The sequence below is a fragment of the Tamandua tetradactyla genome, chromosome 16 (assembly GCF_023851605.1).
Source record: "Tamandua tetradactyla isolate mTamTet1 chromosome 16, mTamTet1.pri, whole genome shotgun sequence".
In the NCBI taxonomy this organism is placed as follows: Eukaryota; Metazoa; Chordata; class Mammalia; order Pilosa; family Myrmecophagidae; genus Tamandua; species Tamandua tetradactyla.
In genome coordinates, this window is record NC_135342.1 from 75723449 (window position 1) to 75742771 (window position 19323).

The 19323-nt window shown below is 35.5% G+C and overlaps 1 protein-coding gene across 1 annotated transcript in view; it reads right to left on the bottom strand.

The window, feature by feature from the left end:
* Positions 1-19323, bottom strand: part of CMC2 (C-X9-C motif containing 2) — an 85540-nt gene that overhangs the window by 17002 nt on the left and 49215 nt on the right. Inside the window, exon 4 of the mRNA XM_077133120.1 lies at positions 18006-18117. Within this exon, the coding sequence (XP_076989235.1) occupies positions 18006-18117 (112 nt within the window). The remainder of the gene's footprint in view (positions 1-18005; positions 18118-19323) is intronic.

Consider the following 19323-nt stretch of genomic DNA (forward strand, 5'->3'; position numbering starts at 1 on the left):
CTATCACCACTGTTATTCAACATTGTGTTTGAAGTTCTAGCCAGAGCAATTAGACAAGAAAAAGAAATACAAGGCATCAAAATTGGAAAGGAAGAAGTAAAACTCTCACTGTTTGCAGATGATATGATACTATATGTCGAAAACCCTGAAAAATCCACAGCAAAACTACTAGAGCTAATAAACGAGTACAGCAAAGTGGCAGGTTACAAGATCAAAACTCAAAAATCTAATATTTCTATACACTAGTAATGAACAATCTGAGGGGGATTTCAAGAAAGGAATTCCATTTACAATTGCCACCAAAAGAATAAAATATTTAGGAATAAATTTAACTAAAGAGATAAAAGACCTATACAAAGAAAACTACAAGAAATTGTTAAAAGAAATCACAGAAGACCTAAACAGATGGAAGGGCATAACGTGTTCATGGACTGGAAGACTAAATATAGTTAAGATGTCAATTCTACCTAAATTGATTTACAGATTCAATGCAATACCAATCAAAATTCCAACAACTTACTTTTCAGAAATAGAAAAACCAATAAGCAAATTTATCTGGAAGGGCAGGGTGCCCCGAATAACTAAAAGTATCCTGAGGAAAAAAAATGAAGTCGGAGGTCTCACGCTGCCTGACTTTAAGGCATATTATGAAGCCACAGTGGTCAAAACAGCATGGTACTGGCATAAAGATAGATATACTGACCAATGGAATCGAATAGTGTGTTCAGATATAGACCCTCTCATATATGGACAGTTGATCTTTGATAACGCAGTCAAGCCACCTCACCTGGGACAGAACAGTCTCTTCAATAAATAGTGCCTAGAGAACTGGATATCCATATGCAAAAGAATGAAAGAGGACCCATATCTCACACCCTATACAAAAGTTAACTCAAAATGGATCAAAGATCTAAACATTAGGTCTAAGACCATAAAACAGTTAGAGGAAAATGTAGGGAAATATCTTATAAATCTTATAATTGGAGGCGGTTTTATAGACCTTACACCCAAAGCAAGAGCACTGAAGAAAGAAGGAAATGGGAACTCCTCAAAATTAAACACTTTTGCACAACAAAGAACTTCACAAAGAAAGTAAAAAGACAGGCTACACAATGGGAGACAATATTTGGAAACGACATATCAGATAAAGGTCTAGTATTGAGAATTTATAAAGAGATTCTTCAACTCAACAACAAAAAGACAGCCAATCCAATTACAAAATGAGAAAAAGACTTGAACAGACACTTCTTAGAAGAGGAAATACAAATGGCCAAAAGGCACATGAAGAGATGCTCAGTTTCCCTGGCTATTCGGGAAATGCAAATCAAAACCACAATGAGATATCATCTCACACCCACCAGAATGGCCATTATCAAAAAAACAGAAAATGACAAGTGCTGGGGAGGATGTGGAGAAAGAGGCACACTTATTCACTGTTGGTGGGAATGTCAAATGCTGCAACCACTGTGGAAGGCAGTTTGGTGGTTCCGCAAAAAGCTGAATATAGAATTGCCATATGACCCAGCAATACCACTGCTAGGTATCTACTCAGAGGACTTAAGGGCAAAGACACAAATGGACACTTGCGCACCAATGTTTATAGCAGCATTATTTACCATTGCAAAGAGATGGAAACAGCCAAAATGTCCATCAACAGACGAGTGGCTAAACAAACTGTGGTATATACATACGATGGAATATTATGCAGCTTTAAGACAGAATAAACTTAGGAAGTATGTAACAAATGGATGGACCTTGAGAACATTATGCTGAGTGAGACTAGCCAAAAACAAAAGGACAAATACTGTATGGTATCACTGATATGAACTGACATTAGTGAATAAACTTGGAATATTTCGTTGGTAACAGAGACCATCAGGAGATAGAAATAGGGTAAGATATTGGGTAATAGGAGCTGAAGGGGTACAGATTGTGCAAGAGGACTGAATATAAAAACTCAGAAATGAGGTGGTGAGGAGACAATATGACAAAAAATAAAAAATATTATACACGTAAAAAAAAAAAAACTCAGAAATGGACAGCACAATATTACCTAACTGTAATACAATTATGTTAAAACACTGAATGAAGCTGCATATGAGAATGATAGAGGGAGGAGGGCTGGGGCATAAATGAAATCACAAAGAAAGATAGACGATAAAGATTGAGATGGTGTAATGCAGGAATGCCTAGAGTGTATAATGATAGTGACTAAATGTACAAATTTTAAAAATGTACAAATTTTGCATGAGGAAGAACAAAAGAATGTCATTACTTCAGTGTGCTGAAAATAGATGGTACTTAATATTTTAAAATTTCAACTAATGTTTGACACTAAAGCAAAAAAATGTTTATTTGGTACAAATCTATACTTTGACTAGTGCATTTCCTAATATAACTTATGTAGATAGTTGATTGAACACCTTAAGTACATGGAACTTTGTATAGGACATGAGATTTTGTTGGTTTGTCCAGGTGATGGAATCCCACAGCGATTTGATCAGTGAGTGGAAAAGTATTTGCAAAGTCCCCTTCGGGGAATGGTGAGAATGGGGGGAAACTCAACTTCCCCAAGTTGAATTCTTGATATTCTTATGAACAGTGTGGACAACCAAAGCTATAGGCTGAGCCCCCAGTCTTGGGGTTTGTTCATATGAAACTTAACCGCACAGGGGATAGGTCAAGCCTACTTGAAATTAAGCCTAAGAGTCACCCCCAAGAGAACCTCTTTTGTTGCTCAGATGTGGCCTCTCTCTCCAGCCAACACAGCAAGCAGACTCACCACCCTCCCCCTGTCTACATGGGACATGACTACCAGGGGTGTGGATCTTCCTGGCAGCATGGGACAGAAATCCCAGAATGAGCAGAGACCCAGCATCAAGGGATTGAGAAAATCTTCTCGACCAAAAGGGGGAAGAGGGAAATGAGACAAAGTGTCAATGGCTGAGAGATTCCAAACAGAGTCGAGAGGTTATCCTGGAGGTTATTTTTATGCATTAAGTAGATATCACCTTGTTATTCAAGATGTAATGGAGAGGCTGGAGGAAACTGCCTGAAAATGTAGAGCTGTGTTCCAATAGCCATGTTTCTTGATGATGACTGTATAATGATATAGCTTTCACAATGTGACTGTGTGATTGTGAAAACCTTGTGTCTGATGTGCCTTTTATCTACCTTGTCAACAGATGAGAGGAACATAAGGAATAAAAATAAATAATAGGGGAAACAAATGTTAAAATAGATTTAGTTTGAAATGCTAGTGATCAATGAAAGGGATCAGTAAGGGGTATGGCCTGTAAATTTTTTTTTTTCTGTTTGTTATATTTTTCTTTTGCCTTATTTTTTTTTCTGAATTGATGCTAATGTACTGAGAAATGATCACGATAATGAATGTGCAACTATGTGATGATATTGTGAATTGCTGAGTGTATGTGTTGGGAATGTTTGTTTCTTGTAATTTTTTTTAATTAATAAAAAATTAAAAAAAAAAAAGATGTAATGGAGAGGATGGAGGGAACTGCCTGAAAGTGTCGAGCTGTGTTCCAGTAGCCATGTTTCTGGAGGATGATTGAATAATGATATAGCGGTCACAATGTGACTGTGTGATTGTGAAAACCTTGTGTCTGATGTTCATTTTATCTACCTTGTCAACAAACGAGTAGAACATATGGAATAAAAATAAATAATAGGGGGAACAAATGCTAAAATAAATTTAGTTTGAAATGCTAGTGATCAATGAAAGCGAGGGGTAATGCGTATGGTAGGTATAATCTTTTTTTTTCTTTTTTTCCTGTGTTCGTTTTATTTCTTTTCGTATTGTCTTAGAACACTTACATGCTATATATGTTGGGTAGATGGAAAAACTAGTGGTCAATGAGATGGGGGGTAAGAGGTATGGTATGTATGAGTTTTTTCTTGTTATTTCTTTTTTCTGGGATGATGCAAGTGTTCTAAAAACTGATCAAGGTGATGAATATACAACTATGTGATGACATTGTGAGCCATTGATTGTACACCATGTTTGTTTGGAAAGTATGTATGTTAAGAATGTATGTGCTTGTATGTTATTTTATGAATAAAATTTAAAAAAAAAAAAAAAACATTGCCCCCTCCCCTATATGGGACATGACATCCAGGGGTGAAAGCCTCCCGGGCAACATGGGATATGAATCCTAACAATGAACCTGGTCCTGGCACTATGAGATCGACAATGCTTGCCTAACCAAATGTGGGCAAAGAATTGTAACAAAATAAGGTATCAGTGGCTGAGAGAGTTCAAATAGATCAAGAGCTATAATGGAGGCTACTCTTTTGCAAGCTTTAGCTAGATATTGCTATTTACCATGGTTTGCCAAAACCATTCCTGCTAACCCTAAAGAACACCTAGAACTCTATCTGAGATTCTACAAAAGTTCTATGCCTTATGATTACTTACCAGACACCTATAAGTACTGAAACCCAGAGGGGCCAGCCTCTACAGTTCCATCGCCCTATCCCATATTTATTGACAGCCGTTTCAACATGAAAAAGTTAGAATGGGCATAGCCCAAATATCACTAAAGAATGGAAGAAAGATTAAAGGAGAAGGAGGAGTTATAACAAAGATAATAGGATTTAACAAATGAGTATGACTGCTGAATCATTATACCAATATTTCTTTTAGTCTCCAGTGTCATGGAGCAGCTAAAAGGAAAAACCTAAAATTGCAGAACTGTAACCCATACCAAACTCTGAAATCTGCTCTATGAGTAGTTGTTGTGTGCTTTTAAATTTATTGTTTTGTATACATGTTATTTTTTACACACACACAAAAAGAACACCTGAGACTTGAACTCAGACTCTACAAGTTTCATGCACTAAATTTGGTTTTCTGAAACCTACAATTTGCAGAGCATTCCTAAGCCAGATAAATCATGAAACCCAGAGGGATCAGACTCTCCAAGATTACCAACTAATTACCTCCCCCTATCCTTTAGGGTCAACAACGTTTTTCAAGATGAAAAAGTCAGAATGGGCATGGCCTACTGTGGTAGTTAGATCCAGGTGTCACCTTGGCTAGGTGAAGGTGCCTGTTCTATGGCTGTGGACATGAGCCAATGACATGTGAACTTCATCTGTTGCTCATTACATCTGCAGTCGGCTAGGAGGCGTGCCTGCTGCAATGAATGATGTTTGATTTAATTGGCTGGTGCTTAAATGAGAGAACTCAACGTAGCACAGACCAAGCAGCTCAGCATACCTCATCTCAGCAGGCACAGCTCAGCCCAGGCCTTTGGTGATGTAGAAGGCAATCAGTTTCCCTGGGTTCCAGGGAAAGTTGTTGGAACCCAGAGGCCTGAAGAGAAGGCCTGTAAAGATCACCCTGTGCCTTCCCACATAAGAACCTCAGTTGAAAGTTAGTTGCCTTTCCTCTGAAGAACTAATGAAATAAATCCCTTTTTATTAAAAGCCAATCCATCTCTGGTGTGTTGCATTCCGGCAGCTAGCAAACTACAACACCTACAGACTCCTATAGACTGGGAGAAGAATCAAAAGAGAAGCAGAAGGTATAACAGAGAAAATAGTATTTAATAAATGGAATGACTTCTGAATCACTATATTGTTATTTCTTTTAGCCTCCAGTATTCTGGAGCAGCTGGAAGGAAAAATCTGAAATAGCGGAATAGTGACTCATACCAAACTCTGAAATCTCTTTTGTAACTACTTGTTGAAGTGTACTTTGAAAGTTATTGCTTTTTCTTTCTTTTCTTTGTATATATATTTCACAATAAAAAACGTTTTGTTTTGTTTTTTTAAAAAAAGAGGTAAGATAAGTTTGTATCTGGACCTGTTTATATTTATCTGTGAAGTCCAGAATATAGTTGAGATAAACGGATCTGACTCTCAGGGAAGAAATATGAGTCAAACAGAGATTTCAGAGCTACTGAAACCATTGGAATAAATGGATTTTCCCAAATAAAGAGATATAAAGCCTAGGGTAGAGAAAGGGGAAGTTGGCCAAGGAGACCAGTCAAACTGGCCAAGGAGACTGGAGGTAGCCAAAGAAATAAAAGAAAAATCAGGGAAGAGATAAGTTTAGTAAAAGCCTGTAGAAGAGAGTGTTATAAGAAGGAATCAAATTCTGCTTTGGAGAGAAATTAGAAAATTAAAATGGCAATCAAATTTAACAGTAGTGCAGTAATTAGTGACCTTGGCAGTTGCAGGACCTATTGATGGGGGAGGACAAAGAAAAAGAGAAGAGAAAGTGAATAATCTTTCTTTTCATAGTTAGCTCTGAAAGGGAAGCTAGACATAGAATGCCAGAAGTTTGGGATTATGGTATCAGATATGTTTTCATTTGCTCAAGATGGAAAGATGCAAGCATTTTAAAATGCTAATAAGAGGAAGTCACAAGGGGAAAATCTGAAGAAAGATAAAAACCATGCTGGATAGACCCAAGCTTATCTCTGGGTGTTAGAATAAAAGATAATTTTTACTTTCTTTACACTTTCCCAGGTTTTTACCACTATCTACAATGGCATGTACTACCTATGTATTCTTTTATAAATCATGTAAAGACTTCCAGGTAACTGATGAAAACAGCAGTTCTAAATTCTGTATTTTAACTGTAGATGCTACTTGCTGAAAAATGGATGCAAAATATGCCAGTGGATCAGTAGATACTAACAACCATGGAAGTGATATTTGGCTGCACAGACCAGAGAAGAACTATAAAACACTGAAAGAATGAAAAAGATCACAGCAAGTTAGGGCCATATGGAAATAATACAGCCACGCATATCTCATGAGGGTTAGAGAGTACTGTAGCACTCCAGGCATTCAGAATGATGACTTAATCAGCAAAAAATACTGAAATACAGAATTATACAAATTCAAGGACAGAAGTCAGTTTTGATTATTTCATCCATTTATTTTATTGATTAAACAACTAAGACCCTGAGTGGATATGTATTTAATATGCTTAGAAAATTCTGGAAAGTAGGTAGAAAGGTTGAGCTCTATCAAAGTACAATTTTACACACACATACATTTGGTATGTTCCCATTTATATCAAGTACAAAGCCAGTCAATATTAAACTCTACTGTGAGGAGTTATGAAAGCAGTTGATTGCCCTTGGCAGGGACAGTAACTGGGCAGGGAGCATGAGGGTCCTACTGATATAGTTGCTTGACCAGAAGGGCTGGTTAAATGGCTATGTGAGTTTGTGAGAGTTCATCAAGCTATATAAACTTATAAACACTTATCTGCATGTATAGTCTACTTCAATAAAATCTTTAGAAAGAAATAAAATCAAAGGCCATATCCTCCATGTAAAATTTTAGTTAACTTTTTTAATTTTAACACTTAAAAAGCATAAGTGTTTCAAAAGAAAAAAAAGCATAAGTGTATCAAAAGATCATTTAGGTAAAATATTTCTGGTAATACAAGATAAATAAGATGTCAATGAACAATTTTATGACATGATACATTAGAAACCCTTTTTAAAAGCTTTTGGCAATTTCAGACTTAAAGAAGAGCTGCAACAACAGCATAACAAATTCCCATATACTCTTCACCCAGATTTTCCCAAAAGTTAACAGTTTACCACATTTATCATTCTCTTATTCACATATACACACTCTTCTCCCCTCAACATATAAAGTTGCACACATGATATATCCTTACCTCTAAACAAGTATGTTTCCTAAATGAGCAAGAACTTAACACAGTACAATTATCAAAATCTGGAAATTAACATTAGTACCATACCAGTATCTAATCTACTCATCTTATTCAAATTTCACAAGTTGACCTCATATTGTACCTCAGGCAAAAGAGAAAAAAAAGATGCTTTTTTCTTGGTCTAGGAACACTGCATTTAGTTGTCTTTTCAGTTTCCTTTGATTTAGAACAATTCAATCTCTTTGTCTTTCATTATTTTGATACTTTTAAATACAGGCCAGTTATTTTATAGAACGCTCCTCATTTAGATTCATCTGTTGTTTTTTCACAATTAGATTCAGGTTACATTTCACAGAAGTGATGTTGCATTCTTCTCAGTGTGTCAGTTAAGAGGCACATAAAAATCTGTCCCATTATTGATGATGTTAACCCTGATTACCTGGGTAAGGAGCTATCTGCTAAGTTCCTTCATTTTAAAGTTAATAATTTTTCCTATTATTATTAAGGGGAGATACTTTGAGACCATGTAACTATTCTGTTACTCCTCAAACTTTCACTCACTAGTGATGATTCTTGCCTGAATCAGAACTAAGATGATTGCCAAATAGTGGTTTTCTAATTATTGTTATATTAGTTGGCATTCTAATATAAAGAAAACTTTCTCTCTTCATCCACTTATTTATTTGTATGTATTTATATTCAATTGATTACATTATATTTTCATTTCTTTGATGCTGTGAGAGTCCCTGCAAAGTTGGTTCCTATTCTTTTGACAATCCCATCATTCTTTGATAACTTTCTTACTTTCTGGTATAAGATGCTGCTGGTTCAACTTGTTCTTTCCAAGCCTTAACCTAGAATCACCCATTTCCCCAAGGATCCCTGTTTCCTTTTAATGGAGAGTGGATTTAGTAACCAAAACCTGGAACCGCATATGTTCACTGCTACTGGAATACACACGCATGCACACACCTGTATCTATTCTGTATCTAAAATATATAAAGAGCCATTAAGCTTACACTGTCACCTCCAATTCCAACAACATAGAATTCACTCTAGCCTTCCCCCTTTCCATATTTATACAATGAGAAACTTGTCTCTTATTATGTAATTATTCTACTTACTTGTTTAATCCTGGAATACAATGAAGCCAGCTTCAGAACTGCTAATCCATACCAATGCAAAAACCAAAGTTATTGACAAGATTTCTTTTTCTCTTCAGCCTATGTTTAAGTTATTTGGGTTGGTTCATTTTCTCCCTTTATTGTTATTATATGACTCTTCTGAAATACAGCTAGTTAGATTCATGTGGTTTTGTTTGTATTCCATTTTTGAGTTCTTTCTCCATCCTTGCTTTTTTCAACATGTGAAAGATTAATAAGTTTCCAAAAGCAAGAACCATAGATAGAATCAAAGGATAAAATAAAAAACATGTCATTCTTCGATTCTCTCAACCGTGCTCCCACCCCACCTCTTGAAGGTAATGAATCTCATTTCTGGCTTATCTTGTATTTCTTTTTGTACAAATGTGCAGATACATACACAATTTAATTAGCGTCCCCCTGCAACTGCCCTTTTTATAGAAATAGAAGGATATTACTGACATTCTTTTGTACTTTGATATGTCCACTTAATACATCCTCAAAGTTATTCCATATCAGTTTGTAGAAATTTTTTTCTTTAAATAGCTGTATACAGGAGCCAACTGAAAAAGCTCCCAATGGCCAATTTGAGCAACAAAATAAAGAAATATTATTGGACTATAACCCAAAGTATAAAACAAATATATCCTTAAGTCCCCATTAATATAAACAAATAAATGGAGAAGAGGCAAATCCCCCTGCAAAAGAATTCCAAATAATTTTTGTAGATACTTCGAGGAAAAGCATAACTTCTAACTCCTTAAGTGTGGACTGTACATAGTAACTTCTTCCAAAGTGTTCATTATGAAAACGGGGTAAAAAAAAGATGAACTTTACAATGGAAGAACCTAACAAACACTACCACAACCAGGTGACCAAGGTCAATATCAACAGTGATAAATAATGCTGATGTATGTACCCTTAATATGTTGTGATAAAAATGGCACTTTACCTCTATAGTCCTCTTCCCCCGATAAAAACATTACCACAGTCTAACCATGAGAAAAACATTAGAATTAGAAGGGGATTCTACAAAATACTGACCACTATATGCCTCAAAACTGTCCCAGTCATCAGAAACAAGTACAGTCTGAGAAACAGTCATAACCAAGAGAAATCTAAAGAGATATCACAAATAAATATAATGTGGTATTCTGGGTGGGATCCTGAACCAGAAAAAGGACATCAGGTAAAAACCTAACATGATTAAATCTGATTGAAGTATGGACTTTAGTTAATGGTAATGCAGTATTTTTGTTTCGTTAATTGTAACTAATGTACAATTATGTATTTGAGAACTCTGTACTATCATTTCAATTTTTCTGCAAATCTAAAACTGTTCTAAAATATAAACATTCAGGTTTCCCCAATATTTTATATTTGTAACAATGGTGCAGTGAACAACTTTATGCTAATGAATCTCATGTTGCTGGAAGTATACTTTTATGATAAACTCTTAGAAATGGAAATATGATAAACTCTTAGAAATGGAAATGTTGAGTCAAAAGGTAAGCACAATAAGCAGTTTTGTCAGACTATCAAATCCCCATCACAAAGACTTGTCTCAATCTGCAGTCCAACAAGATATGTACGAGTGTTCCTTTCCCACATCCTTGCCAACAGAATGTATGCTCATACTGTTTAATTTTTGCCAAGAGATAAGAAATGGCATCTTAGTGTAGTTTTTAATTTGCATTTCTCTATGATTGAGGCTGAACATCTTTTCACATGTTGAAAAGACATTTCTTGTCTTTTTCTTGGATTTTCTGTTCATGTTTTTGCTCGTTTTTCTATAAAACCTTTGGCTTCTTTTCCCTCTCAATTTTTAAGTCCTAAGTTGGCTATTATCCCATTACCTGTGTTACATGTTATCAATACTGTCTCTCCATCTGTGGTTGCTCTTTTGACTTTGCACCTGTTTTTTTTTTAACATATTCAAACTTATCAATTTTTTATTTTATTGCCTTTGTAATAAAATGAGTCCAAGTTAGGCATATATGAGTTATAAAGGAATCTATCCATGCTTTCTTAGTATTTGCATGGCTTCATTTTTTAAAAATTTTTATTAATAAAACCAATCAACATACAATATGAACATTCTTTTTTTATCACATAGTTGTATATTCATCATCATGATCACTTCTTAGAACATTTGCATCGATTCAGAAAAATAAAAAGAAAACAGAAAAAATTCATACATACCATATCCTTTACCCCTCCCTTTCACTGATCACTAGCATTTCAATCTACTAAATTTATTTTAACATTTGTTTCCCCTATTATTTATTTATTTTTAATCCATATGTTTTACTCATCTGTCCATAAGGTAGATATAAGAAGCATTAGACACAAGCTTTGCACAATCACACAGTCACATTGTAAAAGCTATATTATACAATCATCTTCAAGAAACATGGCTACTGGAACACAGCTCTACATTTTCAGGCAGTTTCCTCCAGCCTCTCTGTTACGCCTTAACTAAAAAGGTGATATCTATTTAATGCGTAAGAATAACCTCCAGGATAACCTCTCAATTCTGTTTGGAATCTCTTAGTCATTGACACTTTATTTTGTCTCATTTCTCTCTTCCCCCTTTCGGTTGAGAAGGTTTTCTCAATCCCTTGGTGCTGAGTTCCAGCTCATTCTAGGATTTCTGTCCCACATTTCCAGGGAAGTCCACACCCCTGGGAGTCATGTTCCATGTAGACAGGGGGAAGGCAGTGAGTTTGCTTGTTGTGTTGGCTGAGAGAGAGCGTCCACAACTGAGCAACAAAAGAGGTTCCCTTGGGGGTGACTCTTAAGTCTAATTTTAAGTAGGCTTAGCCTATCCTTCGCAGGATTAAGTTTCATATGAAAAACCCTAAGATTGAGGACTCAGCCTATTGCTTTGGCTGTCCCCACTGCCTGTGAGAATATCAAGAATTCTCCAGTTGGGTAAGTTGAATTTTCCCCCTTTCTCATATGGTTTCATTTTTGACATTTAGATCTCTGAGATATTGAAGTTGATTCATATGTATGGTATAAGGTATAGATCTAATTTTATGTTTCCAAATGGCTATATAATTGTCTTAGGGTCATTTATTTAAAAATCCTTCTTTCAAATGTCTGCTTCCAGCCATGAAGGAATAACTGATAAAGAACTAGCCCTCTCATTGCAAAATACTAGAAAACTAGGCAAAAGATATGAAACCACTATTTTCACACATTGAAACAATAGCCCTATGTTCACCCCAAGCTTTCTACCTAGAGGAATTTCAAAACAATGAAGCAGGGAAATGTAACTCAAGAGAATGACAATTTCATTGTGTGGGAGAGGCAGATATCAGAATCTGGGAAAGTTAATATAGCTGGAATTTGTGAGTTAAGAGTAGAGGAGAGAGATATGCAGAAATCTACACAGGGGTTGCCTTGAGTCACTGACTGAATACTCATCTGCACGTGTGTGGGTTTAAACTTCACAAAGCCAGGCAAAGAACAGTAACAGTAGCTATACACTGAAAAATGCAAAGAGCTCACACAGGACTGCGAGTCTATGTGTAGAGATCTCATTGGCCACTCAAGTCGATCAATGAAGACCCCAAAAAATCATGTTTTAGTAGTTGCACTAAACTAATACCATAGTAAACACTACTCCAGATATGCCATAAAAATACTACTAAAAAAACTACTAACCACTTTTTTTATAGAAACCAACAAGTTGACTCTAATATTAATATGGTAATGAAGAGGACTTAAAATAGCCAAAATGATTTTGGAAAAGAACAATGGTGGAGAATTTACACCATTTAATTTCAAGACTTGCTACAAGGTTACAACAATCAAGACAGTGTGGTAGTAATGTGAAGGAAAGGCACAAAACCAATGGAATGGACTAGAGAGCCCAGAAATAGATCCACTCATGTCAATTGACTTTTGACAAAGGGCTAAGGCAATTCAGTGAAGAACAGTCTCCTCAACAAATGGTGCTAAAACAACTGAATAACCATAGAGATAGAAAATAAACCTTAACTCCTCACACCATACAAAAAATTACTTTGAAATGAATCACAGACTTAAATGTAAAAACTAAAAACTATACAACTTATAGAAGCAAACACAGGAGAAAATCTTTGTAATCATGTAATATACAAAGGACACAAAAAACACAAACCATGAAAGAAAAAAAGAATGATAAATTATACTTCATCAAGCTGCTCTTTGTTACATCATCTTAAGAAACAGAAAAAGGATGCCAAGGCTGGGAGAAAATATCCACAATACATATTTATCAGACAAAGGACTTGTGTACCCAATGATATAAAAAGTTCTGACAACTCAATAAGAAAACAAACCGAATTTTTAAATATGGGCAAAAGATTTGATAAGACTGTCCCAAAAGCACATGAAAAGAGGCTCAAAATCATTAGCCATCAGGAAAATATAATTTAAAATCATAATGAGATACTACCACATACCCATAGGATGACTAAAGTTGAAAAGACAACATCAAGATGTGCTGGTAAGGTAGCTGGTGGGAGTGTAAAATAGTTCAGAATGAAAAAGTATGGCAGTTTCTTTTAATTAAACACACATTCACCACATGACCCAGTTATTTCACTCCTAGGTATCTACCTAAGAGAAATAAAAAAGATATCCATACAAGGACTTGAACATGAATGCTTATAACAGCTTTATTCAAAATTGCAAATTAAATAATTGGCCATCAACAGACAAAAACAAATAACGCACAGAAACACACACAAAAAAACTGTGATTTATTCATACAGTGGAATGACTCAAAAAAGAAGTAACTGCTCACATACACAATTGCAGGTATGAACCTCAAAAAAATATGCTGAGCAAGAGTGTACAACGCAGATTCCATTTATAAGAGATTCTGGAACAAACAAAACTAAATTATAACAACATAAAGTAGTTCAATGATTAAACCAGGCCAGGGTAGAGGGTTAGGGATGACTATGAAAAAGCACAAAAGAACTTGATATAATGGGAATGTTTTATATTTTAAATGGGATGGTGGCTTTGTGAATCTATATTTATCAAAACTCATGAAACTACACACTTAAAATAGGTACATTTTATTGTATGTAAATTATACCTCAATAAAATTAATTTTTTAAAAGTCTACCTTTAGTTTCAATGAGCTGAGATGCCTCCTTTATTGTAAGAAATAATTTCAAATGGGGGAAAATTTTAAATTTGACTCCAATTTTAAAATAACCATGGACCAAAGGGCAATATGCAAATATAACCATGTAACAAAGATTACTTAAAAGGAAGGACTGAAAACTCTGGCCCTTGCCTTAATTTGATTGACCTAAGAAATATAAATGAATAGCTGATATCCTTCTTTACGTTTAATGTTATGAAAAACATTCACATCTAAAGAGTAGTCATGGCAAAAATCCTCAAACACAAAACTATGTAATTCCAGACAGTCTCCATCTCCTCACTAAGCTTTTTTTCTGCCAAAAGATCCTCTTCACTTTTACCTCTGCCTGTAACTGACCATATATAAAATGGAAATATTGTCAATGCAAATTATCAGTTCCTATTCTTAAAAAAAAGTACACATTTTATATCTTTTCTTTTAAAAATCTAAAGTTGTGCTTTATTTATGTGGTGGCACTCATTTTCACTTAAAAGTTCCCAAGTTTTTTTTGTTTTTGTTTTTTTAATTTTTTATTAATTAAAAAAAATTACAAGAAGCACAAACATTCCCAACACATACACTCAGCAATTCACAATATCATCACATAGTTGCATATTCATCATCATGATCATTTCCCACACATTTGCATCAACAGAAAAAGACATAAAAAGACAACAGAAAAATAAAACAAGAACAGGAAAAAAAAAATTTTACATACCATACCCCTTACCCCTCGCTTTCATTGATCACTAGCATTTCAAACTAAATTTATTTTAACATTTCTTCCCCCTATTATTTATTTTTATTCCATATATTCTACTCATCTGTTGACAAGGTAGATAAAAGGAGCATCAGACACAAGGTTTTCACAATCACACAGTCACATTGTGAAAGCTATATCATTATACAATCATCATCAAGAAACATGGCTACTGGAACACAGTTCTACATTTTCAGGCAGTTCCCTCCAGCCTCTCCATTACATCTTGAATAAGAAGATGATACCCACTTGATGCAGAAGAATAACCTGCAGGATAACCTCTCGACTCTGTTTGGAATCTCTCAGCCATTGACACTTTGTCTCATTTCCCTCTTCCCCCTTTTGGTCAAGAAGGTTTTCTCAATCCCTTGATGCTGAGTCTCCACTCATTCCAAGATCTCTGTCCCACGTTGCCAGGAAGGTCCATGCCCCTGGGAGTCATGTTCCATGTAGAGAGTGGTAGGGTGGTGAGACTGCTCGTTGTGTTGGCTGGAGAGAGAGGCCACATCTGAGCAACAAAAGAGGCTCCCTTGGGGGTGACTCTTAGGCCTAAATTTTAAGTAGACTTGACCTATCCTTTGCGGGGTTAAGTTTCATATGAACAAACCTCAAGACTGGGGGCTCAGCCTATAGCTTTGGTTGTCCACACTGTTCATGAGAATATCAAGAATTCAAGTTGGGGAAGTTGAATTTCTCCCTGTTCTCACCACTCCCCGAAGGGGGCTTTGCAGATACTTTTCCACTCACTGATCGAATCACTCTCGGATTCATCGGGCATCACTCTGGACAAACCAACAAAATCTCATGTCCTACCTGAGATTCCAAGTACTTATGGCATTCAATCAAACTATCTACATAAGTTATATTAGGAAATGCACTAGTCAAAATATTAATTTTGTAACAGATAAACATTTTTTGCTTTAGTCTCACACAGAAGGTGATATTTTTAAATATTAATTACCATTTATTTTCAGTATCCTGCAATGACATTCCTTTGTTCTTCCTCATGCAAAAACATTTTTAAAATTGTACCTTGTACATTTCACTGTTATTATATACTCTAGGCATTCCTAGATTATACCATTTCAATCTTTAACATATATCTTTCTGATTTCAATATGTCCCCAGCCCTCCTCCCTCTATCATTCTCACATGCAGCTTCATTCAGTGTTTTAACATAATTATATTACAGTAGGTAGTATTTTGCTGTCCATTTCTGAGTTTTTGTATTCAGTCCTGTTGCACAATCTGTACCCCTTCAGCTCCTATTACCCAATATCTTACCCTATTTCTATCTCCTGATGGTCTCTGTTACCAACGAAATATTCCAAGTTTATTCACTAATGTCAGTTCATATCAATGAGACCATACAGTATTTGTCCTTTAGTTTCTGGCTAGTCTCACTCAGCATAATGTTCTCAAGGTCCATCCATGTTGTTACATACTTCATAAGTTTATTCTGTCTTAAAGCTGCATAATATTCAATTGTATGTATATACCACAGTTTGTTTAGCCACTCCTCTGTTGATGGACATTTGGCTGTTTCCATCTCCTTGCAATGGTAAATAATGCTGCTATAAACATTGGTGCGCAAATGTCCATTTGTGTCTTTGCCCTTATGTCCTCTGAGTAGATACCTAGCAATGGTATTGCTGGGTCATATGGCAATTCTATATTCAGCTTTTTGAGGAACCGCCAAACTGCCTTCCACAGTGGTTGCAGCATTTGACATTCCCACCAACAGTGAATAAGTGTGCCTCTTTCTCCACATCCTCCCCAGCACTTGTCATTTTCTGTTTTGTTGATAATGGCCATTCTGGTGGGTGTGAGATGATATCTCATTGTGGTTTTGATTTGCATTTCCCGAATAGCCAGGGAAACTGAGCATCTCTTCATGTGCCTTTTGGCCATTTGTATTTCCTCTTCTAAGAAGTGTCTGTTCAAGTCTTTTTCTCATTTTGTAATTGGATTGGCTGTCTTTTTGTTGTTGAGTTGAAGAATCTCTTTATAAATTCTCAATACTAGACCTTTATCTGATATGTTGTTTCCAAATATTGTCTCCCATTGTGTAGGCTGTCTTTTTACTTTCTTCATGAAGTTTTTTGATGCACAAAGGTGTTTAATTTTGAGGAGTTTCCATTTATTTCTTTCTTTCTTCAGTGCTCTTGCTTTAGGTGTAAGGTTTATAAAACCACCTCCAATTATAAGATTTATAAGATATTTCCCTACATTTTCCTCTAACTGTTTTATGGTCTTAGACCTGATGTTTAGATCTTTGATCCATTTTGAGTTAACTTTTGTATAGGGTGTGAGATATGGGTCCTCTTTCATTCTTTTGCATATGGATATCCAGTTCTCTAGGCACTCCCAAGTTTTGATCTAAATGTTTGGTGAAAACAGTTTGTCTGAAGGATATTATCATAAACAACATTCTTCGATCAGGTAAAAATATATGACTTCACCAGTCATATTACTACCTCATTGTTGGTCTTTATACTTTACTCATTTAAATGATGCTTACTATTATTATAATTTAATGTATGTAGTTTATGAATATCATTGAGAAAAATAACTAATGCATCATGCAAATTTAAAAACATGAATGTCTTAAAACAACAGTGTCATGCATCAAATAAATGAAAAAAAGCTAGATAGTCCACATCTATAAAAATACCAGGCTGATTTAATACATTCCAAGCATGGACTTTTCTATTTTGGTTTTAATTGTGGAATGTTTTCTATTCCACTAAAAATTAAGTAAACCGGTCAAAATAAGCCAAATATAAATTAGATCTAGTTAACATCTAATTATAAAATGTTTCAATTTCCTTTAAACAGAAAGGTAGTCATCAAGAAGCAGAAAATCTTACAATAATTCCATCCTGCTCAGAAGACTCAGAGCCTAACATTGTTCCAGCACTCTTTAATTAGGAAGAGGAAAGCAATTTATAGTAAAAACATGGATTCCAACTATAACATACCATTTATAAACTGTCATGTTTGAGTGGTTTTTTTTTTTTGGATGAGCAGGCACCGAGAATCAAACCCAGGTCTCCAGCATGGGAGGTAAGAACTATGCCACTGTGTTACCATGCTTGAGTTTTACTAATCAACAAAGGAGGTGTTTTTTGAAAATTCACAAGTATCAACTGCTAATCTTTAATAAGCTCTCAAATCCACATTGACTAGAGCATTATCATTCCCTCTATAAATACAGATAACATTTTATATTAATGTGTTGTACCTAAGTTTCATTCTTCCTTTATGGTATTTTTTCTGAACTCTTACATTTTTATGACATTCCTTTAGCAAGTTAATCAAGACGTTGCATTCTTCAGTATGCAAGTGTGCAGATAAGTCCGGGTGCATCTTTAGAAGGTGATAATCACAGGAGAGCAACCTGTGGATACAAGAGTGCCTTAAATATGCATGAATATATTTGTTAATGTGATCTAAAACTATTTTCAATAAGAACCTGCAGTGACCGTTACCAGACAAAAATGTTGACCATTAACCAGCTGTATGACATCAGACAAGTTATTGAACTTCAGTTTCAGCTTCCTTATCCAATGATTTAACATATTCAGTAAGTTATCACAAGTATTTAGAGAACCTGTAAATTCAGAAGTAGGAAAAGGAATCTTCAACAGACCCAACCCTGGAAAACAGAAAAGGCTTGCCTGTATTGGTAAGCTTGACTTCAAACATTTTCCCCACAATTCCTAAAGTTCATTATGACTCACTTTGTTCAGATGAAATTCTACCAATTAAGATAACTGGCTTATTGATCATTTTAATAATGTGCATTCATCTGAGAGAGCATAAAGAGCCATTAGTCAGACTCGCATTAGTGTGAATTTAGACTTTTTTCTTCCTAACATGTGGTTGAGGAAGCATAAACTAAACAATGAAGTGAAACATGAGAAAAATTTTCTTCTGAAAGCTCAAATTTAGCAGTCTGCTAAAGCTGCCAGAATGCAATATACCAGAAACAAGATGGTTTTTAAAAAGGGGAGTTTATTAAGTTGCAAGCTTACAGTTCTAAGGCTGTGAAATTGTCCAAACTAAGGCATCCAGGTAAAGATATCTTAATTCAAGAAAGGCCAATGGGTCCAGGACACCTCTGTCAATTGGAAAGGCACGTGGTAACATCTGCTAGCTTTCTCTCCTGGCTTCTCTTTTGTAAGGATTCCACGGGGGTGTTCTACTTTTGCTTCTCCAAAGATCTCTGGCTGCGTGGCTCTCTTAGCTCTAAAGCTTTTTCCAAAATGGTTCCCTCTTAAAGGGCTCCTGTAAGCAACCCCACCTTGAATGCATGGAGACCCATCTCCATGGAAAACATCTAGTCAAATGTTGCTATTCACAATAGGGTGGGTCACATCTCCATGGAAATAATAAAAAGATCCCACCCAGCAATACTAAACAAGGATTAAAGAACTTGGCTTTTCTGGGGTACACAACAAATTTAAACTGGCACATTCCATCCTTTGGACCCCAAAAAGACATGTTCTACTGCAGGGAGAGCCAAGATGGCAGCTTAGCGAGGTGTGGGATTTAGAGCAGCTAGTGAATAGTCAGAAACAGCAGAGAAAAACTGCTGGGGCCA